A 24539-nucleotide genomic window follows, 5' to 3' on the forward strand; every position below is an offset into this window, starting at 1 on the left:
GGATCTGTCTTGGTGGAGCGTGGAAGGCAATCTGTCTCAAGGAAAGCCTTTTCAGTTGCCTCCTCCGGTGGCCACAGTGATAACTGATGCATCCACTCTAGGGTGGGGTGCTCATCTGGGGGATCTGGAGGTCAAGGGTCTTTGGTCTCCAGAGGAAAGGTTGCTTCACATCAACCTTCTAGAATTGCGGGCGATACGTTTGGCGCTCAAGGCCTTCCTCCCTTCCCTTCGCGGTCAGTCAGTTCAAGTACTGACGGACAACATGACCGCGATGTGGTACGTCAACAAGCAGGGAGGAGTGGGGTCGCAGTGTCTCTGCAGAGAGGCTCTGCGCCTCTGGTCCTGGGTTCAGGACCATCGGATTTGTCTGATGGCAAATCTTCTGGCCGGAGTGTTGAACGTTCGTGCAGACAGTCTCAGTCGGCAGTTCTCTGCCGACCACGAGTGGAGGCTTCACCCGGAGGTGGTTCACGACATCTTTCAGATGTGGGGAACTCCTCGGGTGGATCTGTTCGCCACTCGCGGGAATGCTCACTGCCTGTCGTTCTGCAGTCTCCAGTTTCCAAGGAGCTTTGGGGGACGCGTTTCAGTTGAGTTGGGGAAATCAACTCCTTTACGTGTTTCCTCCCATACCTTTGATTCCTCGGGTTCTGAGGAAGATTCGTCAAGACCGGGCCCAAGTCATATTGGTCGCCCCGGACTGGCCAAGAAGGGTGTGGTATACAGATCTTCTCCACCTCTCCTCTCACCTGCCGCTCCATCTCCCTCTCAGGGCAGACCTCCTCTCTCAGATGGAGGGGCAGGTTCTACACCCCCACCTCCAGACATTGCACCTTCATGCCTGGAGATTGAACGGGGCAACCTGAATTCCTTTTCCCTTCCGCCTGACGTTGTGGATGTCATCTTGTCAGCCAGGCGTAACTCCACTAAGTCCATTTATTCTTATAGATGGTCGAAATTTGTCACGTGGTGTGGGGAAAAGTCTATTGACCCTGTGAGAGCCCATTTGTCTGATGTTCTCCAGTTTGCCCTTTCTCTGGCGCAACAGGGGCTTGCTGTTGCCACAGTGAAGGGTTATCTTTCTGCGCTATCGGCTTTTCTCTGCTTGCCTGACCAGCCATCTCTTTTTAAGTCTCCTGTGGTTTTAAGATTTTTGAAGGGCCTCATAAATAAGTTCCCTCCTTCTCCTTTTATTGTGCCTCAGTGGGACTCAAATCTTGTCTTGACTTTTTTGATGGGTGCTCCTTTTGAGCCTCTTCACAAATGTCCCATGAGGCTTTTAACCTTTAAAACAGTCTTCCTCGTTGCAATAACCTCGGCAAGGAGGTTAAGTGAGCTTCAAGCTCTTAGTCATAAGCCCCCTTTCTTGACCATTCATGCTGATCGAATGGTTCTCCGGACCAGGGCTGCTTTTCTGCCTAAGGTGGTAACTCCCTTCCATCTGGGGCAGTCCATTACCTTACCTACCTTCTATCCTCCCCCTCACCCTTCTAAGGAGGAAGAGAGACTGCACCGTCTGGACCCTAAAAGGGCGGTGTCCTTTTACTTGGACAGATCCAAGGACTTTCGTTTGGAAGACCAGCTCTTCATTGGGTTTGCTGGCTGCAAGAAAGGAATAGCGGTCCATAAAAGAACCTTGTCGAGATGGATTGTCCTCTGCATAAAGATCTGCTACTCTTTGGCCGGTAAGGAACCACCAGAGGGTATAAGGGCTCATTCTACAAGGGCTAAGTCTTCGACCTCTGCATTGGCTAGAGGTGTGCCTGTAGAGGATATTTGTAGTGCGGCTACTTGGTCTTCCCTCCACACCTTCGCGAAGCATTACTGCTTGGATTCCGAAGTGAGGAGGGACGGTCACTTTGCACGCTCTGTCCTTCAGGATTTCCTGGTCTAGAAGAGTGGACACCCTCCTCCGGGAGTAGGGACTGCTGTGGGACTCTATTCACAAGGTGAGGAATCCACACGGCAGATGTATCTATCAGAAGAACAAGTTACTTACCTTCAGTAACGCTTTTTCTGGTAGATACAATATCTGCCTGTGGATTCATCACTGACCCACCCGCCTCCCCGTTGTCCACTCTTCTATGCCAGAGTTACTGTAATGTAATTATTTTGTTGTCAAGGAGATGTTTCAACTGCTTTCCTGCATTTGCTTTACACTGTGTGTTTTGCCTTGACTATTGTGTACTGTGTATACTATGTATATATCTACTGTCATTGGTCCGTCCGTGTGTCTCGATGGCACGGAAAAAAGGGCGGAACTGATGTCATCACGCCGGCCTGGGCCTATTGTAGGCGTCGGTGACGTCAGCGGAGTCGCGAGCGAGGTCGTGTCTCTGACGTCCTAGTCCACGTCGGCACGAGGCTACAAAAAGAATTTCCGAATGTTGCTGACGCAAGGGGATATTCACAAGGTGAGGAACCCACAGGCAGATATTGTATCTACCAGAAAAAGCGTTACCGAAGGTAAGTAACTTGTTCATTTGGGGCTGATGGGGCCCATTTTCTTGGAGTACCACTGGGTGGCGCACCTTCGCTTTATATCTGAGTGGGTGGTGAGGGAGAACGAGAAATATTGGTTCCACATGGACCGGGCAGTCTCTTGCAGACCTCTGGGATCTTGCATGTCTCCCTAAATATGCACGGCCACAGGGTTCTCATCTTGTGACATCCTACCAGGACCATCCTCGAACTTTGGGGCAACATTCTGCTCAAGCGTGTAATTACCACGTTTTCTTTCCCCCAACACTCTGCACGCAATCCAGACTTTACTACGGCCCTAGAACCCGGTCATTCCGTACTTGAGAAGCGGGCGAACCTCTATTAAATCGTTAGATTACTGTAAACAGGAATTTCACGTACCCAGAAATGGCCCACCTGCAATACTGTCAACTGTTACTGGGCACTCCACCCTGACACCTTACCCCTTTTGAGGCGTTAGTTAGGGCATATGACTGCACACAGTCTGATCTCCCGCACCTACCAAGTTCACTTACATTCCGATATAACACACACTTATGCATATCAAACCCCACAGTACTCCGATACCATTGAAGACCTCTCGCAAAATCACTGGAAGATGGTCTGGGGAGATCTCCCCAGAATACACTGCAGTATACCACGTGAGATGGCCTACAAGCTGACGAGATGGTGGTACTATACACCGACCTACCTTCCGACTATTTATTGCACTACATCGGATCTTTGCTGGCACTGTAAGGCATCCCCAGGAGATTTTAAACACATTTGGTGGTAGTGTTTGGTCATAACCACCTATTGGAAAGAAATTCTAGGCTTCCCCCTACTAAACTCCTGTATAACGGTTATCTTAGATGTACGGCCTATGGAACTTGAGGCTGATGCACACGGATTGGCCCCTGGTGGTCCACATTCTTGGGGGGGGTTCTAAACAACTTATTTGTCTTCACTGGAAGCAGTCATTCGCCCCTCCTGTGGCCTCCTGGTTCGCACGATTGTTGCACGTTATGGCTATGGAGATCTTAACCCATAGGATTGAGTACACTGAAACAAAGTTTACTCATACCTGGCCGCCTTTGATTATTTTATGTTCCTGGAGTACACTTGCTTAAACAGGATTGGGTGAATTGTGACACTGAACTGTTTTATATGTCTCTAGCACTTCCCTTCCCGCCAACCTCCCTTCCTGGTTTATCAGGTGACAACAGGGTCTCCCTGTCTTTGAAAAGCCTCTGAAGCCTCTGACCCCGACGATGCGATACTGCGGATCCCCTGCTGCCACTGATACCCTGGGAGCAGTCCTGCAAAGGTGGGTTTTTTGCTGGCAAGAAATGAATCAACATCGCACTTGAACACTCTGGCTAGACCCCCAGAAGCCTGCAAAATGTTGCTGTTCACATCAGCACAACTACTGAGCAGAAATGACATACAGGCACAAAGACTTTGCAACAGTACTTAAACCTGGCCACGCACGTACATCAAAGTACCAGTAGTCTTTAAACACTGCAACTGTATTCTTTTGGCTAGACCTTGATATATTCATCACTTTGCTGGCAACATCAACGTGCTTGCTCAACAGAATCTACAAAAAGGTATTTATCTACCCCACTCGACTATTCACACTTTTTAGAAAAAGCCTCCTTTGTACAAAATGGCGGGGGCCCTAAAACTGTAGCAATAAATTCCCTCCTGTACCGCTGATACCCACGAGGCTCCTCAGTTTAACTCCCCCACACAAGACCACCAAAATAGAGATAAGACTTCCTCCCAGCAAGCCAAGAACTGGGCTTGCTCAAATAGAAACTGAAATAGCCCTTCCCTGGTCCTAAAGCAACAACAACTAACAGAGGACTATCGGCTCTATCTCCCCTATTTGGTGGCCATTTTAGACTGATCTCTCTTTCTTCGGCGGCCATCATGGACTAGTCACTCTCACTTCCTGACCAGACCCTAAGAACAGGCCTTTTTTGACTAATATCAACTACCGCACACCTACATAGCTCTGTATCTAAACACTGTAAGTGTCTGCCTTTTATTGCAGTATTGTATTTTTATTTTTCTATTTTTATTTTACACATTTGTTGTACTTCTAGTTGTAATCTGTGCACTTTTGTACCCTGTACCCATGTCACTTTATCTTCACCTGTAACTCACCGATTACTACCTCATATATATGTGTGATTAAGTATCTGCCTCTTATAGCAGTATTGTACTCCTACCTGTACTTTGTAGAATTGTTGTACCCTGCACCTATGTCACTTTTTCTTCACCGGTAATGCACCGATCGCTACCTCATATTTCTTTTGGCTGCTTACTAGTGTCATTTATGACTCAAGCAGCCTCTGTTTGCACCAATACTCTGTTCCAGCAATGCATCAGTATTATACCATTATTTATATACTGTACATTTCTGTAAGTTGCACTCACTCCACTCCCATGATCTACAAGCAACAACACCAAAAAGAGGACTATCGTCTCGATCTCCCCTAATTGGGTGGCCATCTTGGTCTGGTCTCTTTCGCTTTGGCGCCCATTATAGACCAGTCATTCCCACTATCTGAATATACCCTAAGATATGGCCTATCTAGACCAATCTCACCTACCACAGACTTTACATAGCTCTGTATGTATATCTTCGTGTGATTAAGTGTCCGCCCTATACTGCAGTTTTATACCTCTACTTGTATTTTATACACTCTGTGTAAACTGCACCCATTTCACTTTTCCCTCACCGGTATTGCACCAATCGCTACCTCATACTGTACCGGTTGCTCACCAGTGTCATACTTGTCTACTGTATCCTTCTGTCTGCACCTATACTGGTTCCAGTATATCTTTAGTATTTTACTCCTATTTGGTATATTGTATAGTTTGTAAGCTACACCGATTTCACTGTTATCCCTATTATGCACTGATGGTATATTGTATAGTTTGTAAGCTACACCTATTTCACTGTTATCCCTATTATGCACTGATTGTTACCTCATATACTTTGCTCATTCTTGTAAGCCGCACACATTCACTTTTTATTACTGGACTACACCGATGCTACCTCCTGCACTCTGGTTATCTTTGGCTACTCACTAATGTCACTTTGGCTCCATTTAACTGGCTGCTACCTCTTTTACCTTGTACACTTTGGTAAGCTGCATCCACTCACCGTTACTTCTGGACTGCACCGACTGCTACCTCTTATATTGGGGTTATTTTTGGCCATTCACTAGTGTTACTTGTGTGCTAAGTAACCTACGGCTGACAGTCGTCATTTGCGCATGTGTATTATCGTTCTCCCTCCCATACCCACCTCTACAGCCATCCCAACATGGATCTCATCGGCAAGTACACATATAGAATAAATTATCCATCCACACTCACCAAAAAAGCCGCTAAACGCTCTAAACACAACTTCCTGAGGTCCCACCCCGAAACTCCCTTTGCCGACACCTACTTCTCACCGGTCAATTGATCCCTGAACATTGATATCATCTTCCACACCTCACGTAGAGCTCAATGGAGAGAAGCGTTCCTCACCCTACTCTCCGTCAACACCACTAGGAAAACGGCTCATGGCCTAACTCTCCATCACACCATCCCAACTCTTCCCTGGCAGAATCACCATCACTATCTACAATAACGGGATTGTCCTAATTCAATCCACAGACAAGAACCTGGAACTTCTAGACAACCTGTTCCCGAAGTTCAAAGAGCACCTTTCCAAGCCCCGGACCTCCACCCATATCTCCTCCAGCACTATCACTCCTGACATCACAGCCCCCTCCCACAACACTTCTAACCTAGCTCAGCATCAGAACGACACGCACCCCACCTCTACCCCCAGCACCCCAGTCAATCACCCACTTGCTGTTACCACCCCACATTCCTCAATCACAGTCACAAATCTCTCCCCCTCACACACTAGCCGCCCACCTAACACCAACACCTGGACCCCCACACATACCACTCCCACTCCTCTCTCCCCTGACACCACAGCCCCCACCCACAATCCCGCTAACCTAGATCAGCATCAGAACGACACGCACAACGACAACTCCCACCCTTCGTCCCCCCCACTCTCAGTCCCCACTACCACCCGCTAATTAACCACACAGAGCACGCCACATCTATTATTATAACTCCCCCTCCCCACGACAGGACCATCTCCAACACCATTCCCCCCCCCCCCCCACGCTCAGCCCTCATTACCCCTCAGGCTCCCCCATCTCCAACATACACGCCACCTCCACCCCGCTCTCCGCCTGCCAACAATACCCTCCTCTACGCCACCAACCTCCTCCGTACTTCGTCCACTCCCATCGCCCCCATACCCTCTCCCCTCCCTAACACCAACTCATACGCCGGCACCACGGAGCCCTGCATGTACACCAACCCACCCCACCACCCGCACGCTAATTCACAGGTCAACCACTCACCCAGGACTACCTCCCCCAGCACTAACACCTATCCCACGCTGGACAAGATTATGTCCTTCCTTCTCCAGCTCAAAGAAGACATTCACACCATCAAAGAAGACATTCACACCATCAAAGGGCTACTGATCACACCCCCCAGACACACCCCACTCACCACCACCCCCCCCCCCCCAACAGGCTCCCCACCCGTCCTGATGACGCTCGCAAGCTACACCCCTCACACAGGACCGCGATCCATGCCCACAATCGCAACAACCGCACCCGCCGCCAACACTGGACCGCGATCCCTGCTCATAATCGCAACAACCGCCCACGTCGCACATGCAACCCTCTTTCGGATCTCGACACTCTCACCCTCCTCCGCTCCTACGACCCAGCTCCCCTAATCCACACAACCGCCACACACCTCCCCATCCCCACGATACACTCAAATGCCAGTAGACCCTCCACACTAAACAGAATATCCGTCCCGAAGAACCTTAGAAAAGTCCCCCTCGCTCTAGTACCCTCTACCTCACCTAACACACCCCGTCTCAAATGCACTCTCCTCAACTGCAGATCAGCTTCTAAGCACTCCTCTGCCATTGCCGATCTCATCCTATCATTGGACCTTGACCTAATCATCTTGACTGAAACCTGGCTAACCGATTCTTCTACACCTATAATGGACATTCTGGTTCCCCCCAAATACCACATCATTAGGCTTGACAGGTCTGGCAAGATAGGCGGTGGAATTGCATGCATATACAGGAACAACCTTTCGGTCCTGAAAGTCTCCGCACCTTCCCTAGCCTCCTTAACTTCCTGCGAATACATCTGCCTCGATATTATCAGTGAGGGTAAACCGATATGCTCTCTTCATGGCATTTACCACCCACCCAGAGACAACCTCACCTTCGCCCAACAAATCATGGACATGATTTCAACTAACGCCGGACGACAGCTCACCCAAATATACCTTGGTGACTTCAACCTCCACTGGAATGATCACAATGATGCGGTGGTAAATAGTCTTAAAAATTTCCTCAACGCCCTGGACCTCACACAATTATGCAACAGTCCGACCCATGAGAAAGGTTCTATCCTCGACCTTATCGCCAAAGAGGACGCTATTCAACTTGAGTCTATCCAACCATGTGACTGGTCAGACCATCATATCGTCACATTCTTCATCAATGAAAAAGTCAAACTCAACATGACTCAATCCTCCAGACCTAAAATATGGAAAAGAGACTTGAAAAAACTCAACCCATACTCCCTACCCCCGAACAGCCGTGACCTCCTGCTCCCGCCCACGGGCGCAACAGATGTCCAATCCTTGACTGACCACTATCTCAACGCCATGACCTCAATTAATGAGGCTGCTCCCATGCAGCTAAAGAGTTTCCGCTAAAACCTCCAATCCATGGTACGACGGGAGTCTCAATGAAGATAGACGAGCCATGCGAATGGCAGAGCGCACCTGGAGAACAGCTCCCTCTGCACTGCACCTGAAAACCCTGAAGAAAAAGGGAAACGCCTACTTCAGGAAAATAAAGCGCTCAAAAGCAAACTTCTTCAGCCTCCAGCTCAATCAAGCAAAAACCGTCCAAGAAAACTGTTCGAGCTAATCAGAACACAAGCCAAGGAACAACCCCAACCTCTTAGTACTGTGGGTAAAGCACCCTCCTGTGAAGACTTTGCCGCTTTCTTTACCCAAAAAACTGATAACATTAAGAGTGATCTCCGCATTGATGCAAGCCTCTACACCACACCCAACTGCATAACACCCACCGAGCTAAAAAACAATGCCACATGGTCATCCTTTGACACCTACTCCGAAGAAGAAATAGGCAAACTGCTCAGCACCTTGAAACCTTCTAATCACCTCACGGATCCCCTCCCTGCCAACGCTGTCAAAGATTTCACTCCATGGCTCCTTCCACTGTGGACTAAAATTATCAACGGCTCGCTCCAACAAGGAACAATCACTGACACCCTCAAAGTCGGACAAGTCACACCCTTACTAAAGAAACCTACGGCCGACCCATCCGACCTAAACAACTACCGTCCCATTACCAATATTCCCACTCTCGCCAAACTATTGGAAAAATGCGCACAACTACAGCTAACTAAACACATTGATCAGTTTGATCTCCTCAACGCTCATCAATCAGGCTTCCGAGCAGGACACAGTACTGAAACTGCTATGACTCACATAATTGACGACGCCCTACAAATGCTGGATCAAAACGATACCTGCCTCCTCATCCTTCTTGATCTCTCCTCAGCATTTGACACTGTTAAACATGAGAACTTACTCGAACTTCTGAACACAAGAATGGGTCTATCTGGGACGGTTCTCAAGTGGTTCACTTCCTTCCTACATAACAGGTCGCAGAAATTCAAGAGTAACAACCTGATGTCCTCGCCAATACCTGTTTCGTTAGGTGTCCCCCAAGGATCCTCCCTATCACCAACTTTGTTCAACCTAGTTATGGAACCTCTCACCACCTTGCTACAAGCATCCAATGTTTTTCACATGTACGCAGATAACACCCAATTATATCTCAAACTACAATCCCCCAATGACATTTTACTCCTGAACTCAACGATCAGAAGCACCCAATCCTGGCTTGCCAATAATCATCTCAAACTCAACGCTCTGAAAACAGAGTTCCTTCTGATCTCACCCCCCACGAAGATCTCTACCACTCAAACATGGCTTAAACAGCTAACTGCACTCAATGTCCTACCCACCATCGTGGACTCAGCAAAATCTTTAGGCATAACTCTCGACTCCAATCTCAATTTCAATTTATTTTTATTATGATTTGGAATTCCATGGAATTCCACATAAAATACAGAATAAAAACAGCTTTTTCATACAAAGCAAAAAGATAAAAAACAATTTCACAATTACACCTATCGATACAATATAATTAGCCTCGTAAATCTGGTTTACTAAAAAACATCAGTTGTTAAGATACAAAAATTAATACCTCATTTTCACTAAATTTCAACTGCGAGGGCAAGTAATCTAATACATCACATTAAAGGGCAAAAGTATCATATCAATCGGCTTTTAGTCTAAAACTCATCGGTTATCAGCTAAGACAAACATTTCGAAAGACAATGGGTGTTAAAAAGTTTTTTTGTTAGGAGATGAACTTGTCAAGAAGAGAATCAAAAAAAGCAGCAATTATTTTCAACAGTACTAACTAAAGTGCTAATGCATTAATTAAAGTGCAAATGTTTTACTAATACTTTGTAATGCAACACACATAGTTAATTAACATTCCCACAAATATGATCTGAAGCAGTAAGGGTTGAATGGGGTTATTTTTAGCGGTCTAACAAAGTGCCAATAGTGCTTCAATAAAATACTGATACAAAAAATGATTACACACAATATTTTTTAAAATAGCTACAATTCACCCATACCCATTCATTTTTTTTTAATAAACATTTAAAAATTCTTTAAAAAAGCAGAAAATTTTAAAACACATCAGTTCGGATGGGGGGAACATAAGAAAATCGCGGGCCTGTTCTGCCGTTGCAATATTATACTGTAAAAAACCATGCCTTAAATATTTACGGCGAATTAGATGGAGTGCTGGACACACTATCAGGACATGATTAAGGTCTTGTACACCGCCATTGCATAGATTACAGCGTCTTTCATTTTTGGGGATACCCTCCCAAGCACCTGTCACAATCCTCAAAGGAAGCATGTTCAATCTCAATAATAAGAGCACGCGGCATGCTCCATGATACAGGTTCCAAAATACATATGGCTGAGGTTTTTTGACAATAAAGCTCCCCATAATGCAATCTAGCCTTCCATTCGCATTACATGTTTGCTGATCTCTTCTACTTGAGATCATATATATAGATTTTTTAATAATAAGCTTTAGAGCTGATTTATCTAAACGGAGTACTTCTTCAAAATCAAGATCAAAAATACTTAAAGATTTTAAATTTCTGAAGATTACACTTTTCTTTAGCAGATTAACAAAAATTTCCTTAAACAATGCAGCCCTTAATAGATTCTCCTGCCCATTCTGCAGAGCCTTACACCACCGCAAACACGCTGCCATCGAAAGCACATATGTAGAAGGGAGGCCAAATTCAAGTCTAAGAGCTGCAATGGGCGCAGAATAATTTAGATGACATATTTGGCGCCAAATTTTTCCTTCCACCTTCTCACACATTGCCCACTCACCTTCATCTATTGTTTCAATTGCATAGTTTAGAGTCGGAGAAATCTTTATTTTATATACTGCAATAGTGTGAGAAAAATGTCTTTTTCCACATTGCAAGTAAAGGCGATTAATACCAGATGCTTGCGAGATGGCTTTACTTTTGCAATGGTCCAAATGTCTCTTAGCATGGCACCTATTTGTAAAGATTTTTCCTAAGTACTGATAAAATTTTACTATATCCATTCTTTCATCTCCTAAAAACCATTTCAAGTTTGGTCTAACCTTACAGCCACTATGACTAAAAATCATCACTTTGCTCTTTGAAATGTTTATCTTTAAAAAATAATCCTTGGTATACCTGACCAATTCCGTTAATCGCCTCTGGAGTCCAATTGGGGTTAGATCCATTAATATTGCATCGTCCGCATATAGCAGACAGCTTATTTTTAGATCACCCACTTGTGGAGGATCCCCCTTACATTCCCCTAACCGGCTTGGTAGATCATTTATATAAATTGAAAAAAGCAATGGGGCTAATAGGCATCCTTGCTTCAGGCCATTATTAGTGGGAATTTTCTTTGAAAGGCCCCGAGTTCCTCCTAACAAGACTTGAGTCCATGTTGATGAGTGGAGTGCTATTATTACTCTTAACAAGTTCCCGGGTATTCCCATAGCAAGCAATTTCCTCCACAGCGTCCCTCGGTCCACCCTATCGAACGCTGTGGAGAAATCAATAAATGCAGTATACAATGGGGACCTCCGACCCACAGGATATTTATCGATCAGGGTCTGCAGGACAGATATATTGTCTAATGTACCACTGTTCTTTCGGAACCCTGATTGTTCAAGAGGAACTCCAATCTCAACATGCAGCATCATATCAGCAAGGCTACTAAGGGAGCGAACTTCCAAATCAATACCCTGAGGAAACTCAAACCCTTCTTACCAGCCAAAGACTTCCAAACTGCAGTACAAGCACTAGTAATTCCGCGAATTGAATACGGCAGCATCGCCCTCTGCGGTCTCCCGTTAACCACCACTGCACCCCTAAGAGCCTCTCTAAACGCTGCAGCGAGACTCATCACTGGGTCAAAAAAACACTTGCATATCTCCCCTGACTTGAAATCCTTGAACTGGCTGCCTTTTGAAGCCAGAATACATCTGAAAATCGCATGCTTGACACACAAGGCTGTACACCTGAGCTCTCCCGGATACCTCACCCAGAAACTGTCAATCTCTGGTGGCTCTAGATACACCAGAGGCACAAACAATCTCCTGTTAAAACCTCGAAGATTCCGGAAGGAAAAGACGTATAAACGCTCTTTCTCAGGAATGGCACCCAGGATCTGGAACTCACTCCCTCCTGAAATCAGGCTCATCCCCTCCGTCACACTTTTTAAGAAAGAAGTAAAAGCTATTCTCATGGCCAAATACACTTGATCTATTAACATGAATCTGCAAAGTCTCTGCACCGATCTGTATTCTTCTCCTCGACCTCTACGACTGTCTTTTTCCTGTATTATTCTGCTCGATCCCTACGATTATGTGTTTTTCATGTATTATTCTGATCGATCCCTACAACCATGTGCTTTAACTGTATTTATTCACTTACCTGACCATCTACATGCAGTATTGATTTACCTGTGCTTTTATGTTCCCTCACGCACCTACCCATCCCACTTACTACCTATAATGTCCATATACTTAAGGACCTGTTACTCATTCTTTTGTTGGTATTCCCTACTTTGTAAAGCGCTCTGATATCGGCAAAGATCTTGTTCGCGCTGTGTAAAACTTTCAAAATAAATAAAAATAAATAAATACACTCCGTTATTTGTATTTGACTGTTTTGCTTTAATTGCAAAGTTTATGCCAGATTCTCAGAGCTACTATGTTTAACTGATATTCCTTCTTGTCACACTTGTAGGATACATTATTGTGCTATTGTCTGATGGCAACAGTGACTGAAGACACTGTCTGAACACATTACATGTAATGATTTCTCTGAATACTATTAGTAATAAAAAATAATTTGAGGCCGGTGTCTTTTGATAAAGCTTTACGCAGCCCAGTGTCCCCCAATGACCAGAGACTAGAGTAATGTGAACTTGTGCTTAGCAGCAGGGTAAGTGGTGTGCGCAGTGAGACTTCAGTTCACATCTGCACTTTAGCACCCTGTGTTTATGCTTTTTTTTTTTTGTTTTTTGTGCAGAGTTTTATATAGCGTGAACTAGACCTGAACCGAATCAGGTATCAGAGCGCTTTACATATTTTTCCAGTTACGTTACATTTTTACGTTTTCCAGTTACTTTCATTTTAGGCACAGGGAGATTAAGTGATTTGCCCAGAATCACGGGAGGTTTAGTAGTCGTTACCGAGACTCTAACCCAGTTCCTTCAGGTCCGAGGTCGAGCGCCCTAGCCGTTAGGCCAACTCTTCTCCCCTTGAATGTCCAAACAAAGAAATAATGAATTGTGGTCTAATAATAGATATGCATTGTTTATAATGTGGAATAAAACGTTTTCAAAGTATTCTGGGATGCAGTGCAAATGCTGAGGTTTGTTAATGTGTGTGAATTTAAAGAATTAAGATGGTAAACAGAGGTTGCAAGTGTTTTTTTATTTTTTATGGCAGCATACAAGTGCACAACAATCATGGTTGCTTTGTTTTTTTATGTATTGTCTAGGTGTGCAACGTTTCTAGTCACAAAGGCAGAGTTGGAGCTTCAGCGCACTGAATTAGAGCTGTGCAAGTTGGATTTGCAACAGGTGCTCTTTCTGCTGGAATCTGGCACAGGTGAGTGCAAAATTACTGTTTGCAAAAACTTAATCTCTAGCCCATTAAGCTGCAGGTCGTTAAAGATAAAAAGCTATTCCCACAATTAACTGTTTTTAATTTAAAAATAAATACATTGTTTAAATTTCATTTGGAAAATACCGCCCATGCTTGATGGAAGTCTGCTATTGTCTACTGTTGAATATTATTCTAACCAATGTAATGGACGGGAGAATTATGTGCAGTGATCCTTTCCTCTGCAAGCCACATTTGGTCATAGCCTTTAGCCATGTGGAGATCTTAGTTGCTCTAGTAGATCCAATTTATTGCTTTAGCCCTTTTGCCCAGCACCAATGCCAACATAGCAGATGTATATGAAATATTGTGTTTCTTAGGTTTGTGAATAATTCGCAATGCTTTTACGTAGTGGCTATGTTAACCAATGTAACTCTTCAAGATTGTAGTTACTCATCCCAGTAATTCCGGAGAGGCCTGCATTCCTAGATCATTTGGAGGAAGGTTCCGTTTTTATCTTCACTTCTAGGACAGGCAGGGATCGGTCTGTAAATACTCAATTAAGTTTCAATGGTGTAACATAGCTACAATGTAAGATGTGATGTAAGAAGCTGGCTCTTTATGATGTACCAAAAAGAGGCATATCATGCAACGAGTCCAGGTATTCCCTTAGTAGTGGACAGGGGCTTTCTCTAGCAAGCTCAAGGTTATCTTGTAAGAGATAGCGTGGTCGAGCAGCCTTTTGGCTTACCAGAGAGGAGTGTTGGAAATCTGCAAAATACACACAGTCAGTAAATAATGCACATGACTCAATAAGGTGGTCCATACCAATTTATCAAAACAACCTGTATCTTTAGATATATATATTTAGGCGCCAGAACCAATACAATCGGGTAAGTAAGTTTTGCAAGAGAAATACTAAACATTTTAATAAGTGAGGCTGCAATGTGATCCTATGCGAGGAAAAACCAGTACGGCTTACAGGTAGAATACAGTGACTTATAACACCAATCTTCTGGACTAGAGGTGAGTAGGTCCAAGGCAGCACCAGCAGGTCACCTCCAGCAGTGCTAGAACAGCCTGGTGCCGTGCAGCGTCTGTTGTCCAATGTTAGTCTACAGGGATCGGTTTAGGTGAAAAGAGGCTGCAGGTTTTGACTGGGTGGCCAGTCGGGCTGAGTCTACCACTTAGTGGCAATATCATATACAGAGTCCAGGGGTTCTCCAAAAGTGTACAGGGCTTGTAAAACCCAAAGTGCTCTATTGGTGGCAGTGTGGGCGAGTAGCCTGAGGCGTAACAGTGGAGTGTACGACTTTTATTACACAACCGTGATCAATAATGGACACACTACTCAAGAAGATTAGGCCAATTTTTGAAAAGTATACTTAGTGTCTACATTATTTCAAGACCAAGATCTTTGTAATAAGCTAAGTACGTTTTTAATGAAAAATACTTTGCACTTTGAAAAATCAACACTGAATATTTTCAGAACAGTTCAATGTTATCCTGTGGGGAAAACTGTTTTGCGGTAATCAGCTAAGTATGCACCTTACAGTACCAGTCTTCGTGACCAAAGGTCCCCAGTCGGCAAGGAGTAGGTGAGTGCTAACCCTGCCGGGTGCAGAATTTGAACTCTGATTTCGTCCCAATGCATTTCAATGGAGACTGGGAGTCCTTGGAGACACGCTGCTTGCAGGTAAGTGGAACGGTTGCAGGGGCTAAGCTTTTGATGTTAGGACCTGCACAAGGTGGCACACCAGACATACACCACTAGTGGCACAGGGTTGGCCGGGTGCAAACACAGCATTGGGGGCCCAATGCAATCCTATGGAATTTGGGGAAACAGGCTGCAGGCTTCGAACCGGAAGGAGCAGACAGAACACCAGCAACATCACCGCTAAGTTGAGGTGTTGGGAGTCCCAGTGCCACCGCTGGCTGAGTTCATCAAAGCCAGGGGCTGCAGGTGCAGATGTGCATCTGGTCCTCAAATCTTCTTACTGTGCTCTTTGCGAAGGGGAAGAGGTGGAGGGGGCCTTCAGTTTCACTCTGCAGGTGCAGTCTTTGGGGGTGGAGGGTCTGGAGAGGTCAGTCAACGCTGGATATAGAGTCCTGGATGATGGGGAGACTTCACTGGGCAGGTGGGCCACTCAGACTTGGGCTGTGGGTGTCTGGTGCAGAATGGCCATGAATCTGGGATCCTCCTGGGTCTGATATCTTTGTTGTTTTTCTTCTGAACGGGTCAGCTGTCCATGGGAGATTTGAGTCTTTGTTGAAGATAGAAGTCCTCCCATAAGTTTCAGAGGTCGCTGGCTGAAAGACAGGTTGCAAGGTTGTTGAGCTGGAGACAGGCTGGGAGGGCTGGGGCCAAGGCAGTTGTCGTCTTCCTTTTTCTCTGCTCTGTCAGTTTTTCTTCGTAGGTCGTTGCAGATCTGTTTCCAGGTCTGGCGTAGCCACCTAAATACTAGATTAAGGAGCATTTTAGGGGAGTAGGAGGTAGTGCCAATGGGCACCTTACTTGGGGTGAATAGTGACTACACCCTCTATTGTGGGAGGGGGGCATAGGCCTAGCCCTGATTGTAGGGTTCTCCCCATCTTCAAGATGGCAGGAACTGAAAGATGTGCTTCACCTCGCCTTCTCCGTCTTAGAGGTGGAGTTAGCAGAGGTGGGCACACCTTCTATTAAGTTTTCCTTCTCAAAGTGGAGGTGTAAACAGAGGGCTGCCATCTGCTGCTAGCAGCCGAAACTAGGGGTTGCATTACAAAGGTGGCAAGCCTTTGAAGCTCCCCTCTTTGAGTACTGGCCTATCCTGGGGGAGGAGGTGTGACTCCTGCCCAGGATGTGCATTGTTTCTGGGCCCAGAGAGCAAGGGCTCTATACCCAGTGGTCCAGAAACATGGCTGGTGCCGTCTGGCTGCCTATAGCCGGTCAGAGACCACACCAGGGTTGGCAGGTTTTCAGGGGGCACCTCTGGGCTGCCCTCTGGCTACATGGTACTATAAATCTCACACTGGCATCAGTGTGGATTTCTTGAAAGGGGTAGTTTGGAACCAAACACTCCTTTGTTCAGTGAAGCCATCTTGCTGCTGTGGAACTAGAGTTGTCAAGTTTCTGAGTTTCCAGCCCATGAACTCCATGGCTTCACTGGCACTTACAATATGAGGGAATATATCCCCATATTGTAGCGGCATGTCTGCTCATGTAGATTTGCTCTCATCTGTGGTATAGTATACCCTGCCTTAGGGCTGTGAAGTCTGCTAGAAGGGTGACTTACCTATGCCGTCAAGGTAGTGTTGGCTGGCATGGCACCCAGGCCGGGTGTCATGTCTACTTTGTCGTTTCCTCCCTCTCAGGGGCATGCAAGCTGCAAAGGGCAGTGGCATGGTCCTAGTGAGGGGGCGCCCCAAGGTACCCTTTTTATCTTCCAGGCCCTAGGTACCAAGAGTATCATTTACTTGGGACTTAAGGGTGTAGAAATAATAATCGTGGGTTTGTCTTTAGGGAAGAAGTACTGGCACAGGAGACCTTGTTGGCAGGGACCCTGTGCACTACAATTGGGACCACATCAAACCCAGGCAAAAAGTAGGGGGCTAACCATGCAAAAGAGGCGCTTTCTCACATTTGCCATCACAAAGATGGTAGATTCTGAAAAGTCATATCCATTTCAGGTAAGACCACCTTAGTGGTGGTCCTAGCTTGGGAGGGGTGTGTGTGTGTGTGGGGGGGGGGGGGGGGGAGGGGGTCAGCATCCTCTCCTGTGATGGAAGCGAGATTTGCATACCGAAGGTGGTGGGCTCTTTGAAGATTGCTGCCTTTGCATGCTAATTTACAGGCCCTCCTGTGGGAGGGTGGTGTAAACAACCTCTGCCCGAGCAGGCTTTGTTTTTGACCTCCTGAAAGCAAAGGCCGTCAGCCTTGTGGGGTCATAAACTAGTCTGATGGCAGGCTGTCCAAGAAGGCACTTCTAAGGTTCCCTCTGGGTACATGTACTAATAAATCCAAATCAGTGTGGGTTTATTAATAAGATAAGTTTCATACCAAACATCTGTTTTCAGTGAGGCCATCCTGTAGCTGGGGAACTCGTTTCCACCAGTGTCCAGCACATGTTCTTAAAATGGCCTCCCTGATCGCTTGTACTGTCAGTAATTGGACTGAACAGCCCAGGGACATATTTGCTCATGCAGTTATCCCCACACATGTAATATAGTGTACTCTGCCTTAGGGATGTAAGGCCTGATGTAGGGGTGAATAACCTATACTGCTTGCAGTGTCTGCAGGCATGACACACAGGTGTCTGCCACGTTGTGTTTTCACTTTGGTCTGCACCAAGACATGCTGCCTGCTGCGGCAGTCTTATGTGTGTTTGGTGAGGGGGTCACCTAAGGATGCCACAATATGTGCTGCAGCCCTTGGAGACCCTCTTTAGCACCTCAGGTCCTAGGTACCAGGTGTACCATTTACTAGGGACTTAGAGGATTGCACAGTTGGGAAAGCTGACCCTGAAACATGGTTAGCGAGAACCTAATGCACTTCTAGTCCAAATCACATAAAACACCAGCAAAAAATTGGGGGTGATCATATCATAAAAGGGGCACTTACTTGCATGTAATAACTTGGATCTTGCATTACTGGCTATCATTTGGACTGTGGACAGGTAATCCCCCCCCTTCCCACCCCCTAGCAGGAAGTTTAACCGTATCCCTATTAAGAGCTTTATTTACATAATCTAGATAAGAGCTTACAACCATAACCACTTTCCAGAAGCCCTTCCAGCATCTAGACACTGGCGTCATAGATGAAATTTAGGTCCATAGCTCCCTGAGAGTGTTTGTCACCTTGGCAATTCGCAGGAATTGTCCCTTGCCAACCTCAAATGCCTTTGCCAACTTCAATTGCCCTTGCCAAGCTCAAATGCCCTACATGCAACTCCTTAATGTAATCAATATATCAGATGGGTACAGGTCCTTCAATGTGAGACACCAGTCTTCATTCTATTGTGACATAGCCCTGTACTGGATATCTGTAAACTGCTCCTGCCACCAGACCTGTAATGATCTGGAGACTAATGAACGTTTGTGTTTTCTCTTGACCGTCATTTTTCACGCTTATGACACTTTTTGGCAACCATTGTGCAGTCTTATCGGCTGGTTCTCTCTCATTAAGCTGGAGCATTTATACTTCTATGGTGCCTCTTGAGAGATTTTTCTCTCAATTTCCATCTTCTCTACACCAATGAAGGGCATGTTGGAGTTGCGTTGCTATGTATTATAACTGTATATTGGGAAGACTCGACCCAGTTCAATCTGCACTCTTACCCCCACCACCAAACCCCCCCACCCCCTTAACCCATAAAGTCATTTTCATGAAATGAATCGGTATTGAGTTCTTTGAATGTTGATCTGTGGCTAGGACACCGACTTTTATATAGCGTTTAGAAGCATCACATGATAAAAACCATGTTGGCTAGTGCTGCCCTGCCCATCCCAGACAGTGACTGCGAATTGCCAAAGCGAAGAAGTTCTTAGCCGTTGGAAAACTTTTTCCATATTGTAGGAGTATTGTTTTCCCATGGAGTGCAATCTGCATATCTATGTATGTGAATTTTTTAGTTTCCCATGTCATCCTGACGTTTGGCCGATTGTAGGGGGACAATCTGATAGGTGTCTCAAGGGAATTGGACTGTTTTGCGCATGTTGAGTCTTATACCAGATAAATCACCAAATGGGTGCAGTGCAGCTCCTGTAATAATCGCGTGAACCCCTCAGTTTGGTGCGTCTGGCATATGAAGGTGCCATCAGCATACAACACATCGATCGTACAGAGGCTCTACCACAAAAGCTATAGCAGGCGCCCCTGCCTTGTGCTCCTGTCTGGTGCAGCTATCAAATACCAAGCCTCATGATTTCACCTTGGGTACAGGTTCTGTACTGATCAATTTAATCCAGCACCTGATCTGTGGACCAGAGAGCCAATTTTCTTCTAAAACTGCAGGCATGTAATCCCATCCTGTTTTAAAAGCTTTATCTGTATCTAAGGCAGGGCTCCTGTAGTTCAGATTTAGTCTCCTTATCTATATGATATGGGCTTCGCAGATTTGTTTGTATTATGGCTGGATGTGAAGCTGCATTGATCTTTGTGAACCAAGTCAGAGACCATCGAGATGAGTCTGTTTGCCACGGCCTTATATAGAATTATCACATCATTATTAATGCATATGATCCCAGAACATGTTTTTCCTTGTCTTTCGTTAATATCATAAGGACTGTAGCTTCTATCAATGAGTCTGCCAAACTTCTCTCTGCATCCTCAAAATCCGCTGGAAGCCTCTGCACCAACTCGGCCTGAAACTGACAGTAAAATGTCAGAGCGAACCCATCTGAATCTAGATACAGCAATGTGCTCTGCAGTGAGGGACTGAATCTCAAGGTTGCCCAAGAACCTCTTTATGAGGGTTTCCAAAATGGGTATTTAAAAAAAATAAAAATAATTCACAAACTTATAAACTGTTGCCAAATAATCAACAAGCATTTGCAACGCAATAGGTCTTGCATTTGCGAGAGTTTAAGGTATTGGCAATGTAATTGGCAATGCATTTTATTTGTTTGCTTTTAAAACAAATAAAAAGCATTGTCATTTACAATGTCAAAAGGCTAAACTGTCCAAATGTGAGACCTATTGCATTACTTCCCGTTGAAGTGGAAGAGAAGGCGCAAACTGGGAGGAGAAGTCTGCTGTAATAAGCCGCGAGGAAGAAAATAAAGGCGTGGCTCGCCGAAGTCTATTTATTTTCAACGGTATTGTAAGATTCTGGTTAGCATCACCTGTATTGCACTGTAGGAGAAAATCATTAAAGAAAATAGTGTTGACGACTGTAAAGAAAACATACGTGTAATTACACAAGTGAAAGTGCCAGTCCTTGTGGGAGGTTACAAATGTAGGCAAGGCCGGTACTAAGGAAAGACTAGCAAGCCTACGAACTAATCAGAAACTAACATTTGCTAAGGACAATGACACAAGACAATGAAAAACATGGGCGTAGAGTGGCGGAGCTTCAAATCCATACCTGAATACAGTATGCCTCCCAGAGCAGCGCACGCGCTGCCCAGGCTCGACTTAAAAATTGAGTTGTGGCAGTCTGACATGTACATTAAATATATACACACTAGCTTACCCGTCGCGCGTTGCTGCGATCTCCGAAGAAAGGAAATTCAATAAAACTCGTTATGATAACATTCAATTTACATTGTCATTTTTATTGAAACTTATTCATTTTAATATGGAAAACATTTCGAAGTGTCGTTTTAATTCTATTTATTTGTTCAAGTGCTTGTGGATACACAATTTTTTGTTTTTCCGTCTGGTGCGTACATCAGTATTTGAAAGATTATAATGGCTCTGGGGGGGCGATATTTAAAAAAAATTTATACCAGAAACCTTCGCGGGAGTGTACTCAACAACTTCCCAAAGTTTCATGGCGATCGGATGAATGGTGTAGTAATGCATAACAGACAGACCAACATACTTTCGTTTTTATATATATTTAGATAATCCTACATCTTCTATAGATCAATTTTTATATAGAAAAACATTCTTTAATCATTATCCTTCATCTTACATGAATCAATTCACAAAATCCTGGTTCTATCAAGAATCAAGCTATACAGCAAAATCTTATTTCAAGAATAAATTCATTAAGTTAATTCAAGATCCAAAATCAAGCGATGCAGAGGTCTGTGTGCGGGGAAAGTGATGTAGTCATCACAAAGGAATAATTTGTCAAGCGTATTTTATCCAGACACTAAACAGCCAAAACGTGTCCCTGCGTCATTGTCAGCTGCTTCTTCAGGGCTTTTGGAAATTAACACAAAAGCAACAATTTACAAATAAGAGTTTTATTCTTTTAGGTGGATTAATTCTTGAAAGATTTACAGTAATGTCTTTATATAAAAGAATTGATCTATGGATGATTACATAAAAAAAACTTGTAATAAACAATATTGCAGTAACTTTGGAATTTGTACAATCTGTAGATCAGACCGCACCAAATTTATTTTAAGATCTCCAGTGAATGTAACATTTATTACAGTGGAAATTGTTGCTTAATAATGTGCAACATTTCAATTTACAGCAGCTTGAGTTGCTGCTTTAGGAACCATCCGGTCAGTTAGATGATATAGTTGAGAATGAGCTTTACTTTCTAATCTGCCACAGTAACATTTTAGCAGGTTTAGTGCCGTCTTTGTGTAGTATTTAATGTAGTCTGTCAGTAAGTTTTTCTAGCATCTCCCAGTTGTCGTCCTCTTAACAGTTCGTCATACCTGGGTATTTGGAGTAGTCTGCTCCTTCTCCTTTCATTGTGTCACAACTGTCTTTTTATCCCATCTATGGTACTTTAAACTTTAGTACTCGTACATACATTCCCCTCGCAATGGAACTTCACTCGTTAGCCTTGGTAGCAGTGGACCCCCAGTTGTCCTCAAAATATTAACTAGTTGTTTAAACCCCGTGTCCTGTAAAGCCTCTGGCAACAAATACTATGTAGGTATACTAGTGTATGGAATTGTCATCTCGTATTTGATTTGGAGCAGAGAGTGTTTCAAGTGACAAAGTTGGGTGCGAAGGTGTGTGAGACTAGGTTACGGTCTAACCTACTGTAGGTGTCTTGTACTGGTTAATGATATAAGCTTGCCTTAGCTTTAGTATGCAACAGTTGCCATATAGCAATGCATTCTAGGTTATTTCTTGGCAACTGCTAATTCCTTAGTCAATCCAGGTTTTTTTGTAGGGCCTGAACAGGTGCCTATTCAGACTGCCATCCAGAGTGCAATTGAACCATCCCCAGCTCAAAAAAACACAAATGTACAGGTGTACTACTGAAAAGTTTCAGGATCCAGTCTTAAGCCTGGGGAATATTCAACATGTAACAAATCTAGATGGTTTCTACCAGAAAGTTATCGAAGAGGAGTATATTGTTCTTCGGAACCTTAACCAGGGAAGCACATAATTCCCACTACTCCTTGTAAAGCTCCATAAAGACCTCATCAGAAACCGGTCTCTAATTTCTTGGGCTACCTTTGATGGCCAATTTGACATCATTGAGGGTGAGATTAAAAATATAATACGCCCATGAATCATTAAGTTTGTTGAACAACTTCTGCTTCCCCCCTCCCCACATTTCCTTTTATAAAAAAAATTAAGCTATTTTTTCCCCTTTTTGTACAGGGCATAGCAAAAGACAGTCAATATTTAGGCCAAAGTACATACACATATACATAAACATACATAAGCTGAGGCACACAGATGTTAACCACACGTATATACTCCGAATTGCTTTCAAATAATAAATAAACAAACTAAGGTTGGCTTTCCTTCCATCTTTTTATAGGTTCCCATATTTGTGACCATAGTTTCCTTCCCCTTTTACCCATTCTTGCATAGATTGCCTTCTCAAGATTATAAGCCGACAAGAGTTTGGCCAGCTTTTGATGAAAAGTAGATGGAAGTCGATCAAGCCATGCCGAGGCAATGCACATCCGCGGAACTGCCATAGCTACAAATACAAAATGGCCGAATTGAGCCTGCCTGGCATCATTGTTTACCCCAAGCAAGATTGTTGGTGATATTTAAGTAATTTCTATTCTGAGTGACCTTTTAAAAAATGCTTCGATAGCATACCGGGTTGGTTGTAAATGTGGGCATGTGGCGAAAATATGTACTATATCAGCCTCAATGCTGTCACAGCAAGGGCATTTAATTCCATTTGTTCCTCCCCATTGCGCAATCCTTGCAGGTGTATAATACAACTAGCAGCCCGTCCCGACGTTGTCCGGGTATGAAATAGAATTTGTGTAATAGGCAAGGGAAATTTATTTTAAAATCTCGTGGTAGAGAACATTTTTAGCATGAAGTCTCACAATAGTTAGGCATGTGTGTGCAGATACTGTGTGTACCTCGGAGTAAGAAGTATTAGCAAATGTCTCTAGTGTGTATATACTCCACTTCCGCAGGCACGGTCCTTTATGCAGAGAGTTGACTGGCTGACTGCGTGCAGAATACTGTGCAGTTATTGTCCCCGCAGGTACGATCAGTCGCGTCTGCCCCCGCCTAAGCCCGGGCAATTGCTGTGCCCATTGGCCACGCCCCTTGCTCCCACGCAATTGCAGCACCCATTGGCCTTGGCCACGCCCCGACCCAACGCACACGTTTGTTTTCCACATGCCCTCAAGGCACGTTTTTTTTTGGGGATGTGCCACGCGATTGTTGCCGGGCCCATTGGCCACACCCCTTGCTGCCGTGCAATTGCCACGCCCATTGGCCTTGTTCACACCCCCAGGACAACAACCACCTTAGTGGAGAAGTGTCCCTCACTGGTTAGAGGAGGCAGACCTGGAAGCAGAGGTCAGCCCAGGACCAGGGTTCAATTCCCGGCTCGGCGGGGTCTTGAGTCCTAAAATGTCCATGGACTCGACAATTCTCGCTCCGGTGCCTACTCGATTCACGGGTTCACACTCTGCAACTCTGGGCAATAGCTTGCTTAATCTCCACAACGGCCCCTCGCAGCGGGATGCCTGGCTTTCACCTTGCGGATACCCTGCCGGGGTTATCTCACAGGGGAATACCAGGACGGGTTCCCTAAGCAAGCGCTTAGAAACCGCTTGG

At 44.9% G+C, this 24539-nt stretch overlaps 1 protein-coding gene across 2 annotated transcripts in view; it reads left to right on the forward strand.

Moving 5' to 3' along the window:
* The window catches only part of ESPL1 (extra spindle pole bodies like 1, separase), a 588475-nt gene that overhangs the window by 247846 nt on the left and 316090 nt on the right, over positions 1-24539 (forward strand). For both annotated transcript variants that reach the window (XM_078687592.1, XM_078687600.1), the window contains one exon: positions 13779-13888. In XM_078687592.1, the coding sequence (XP_078543718.1) occupies positions 13779-13888 (110 nt within the window). The remainder of the gene's footprint in view (positions 1-13778; positions 13889-24539) is intronic.

The sequence above is a fragment of the Lissotriton helveticus genome, chromosome 1_1, assembly GCF_964261635.1.
Source record: "Lissotriton helveticus chromosome 1_1, aLisHel1.1, whole genome shotgun sequence".
Classification (NCBI taxonomy): Eukaryota; Metazoa; Chordata; class Amphibia; order Caudata; family Salamandridae; genus Lissotriton; species Lissotriton helveticus.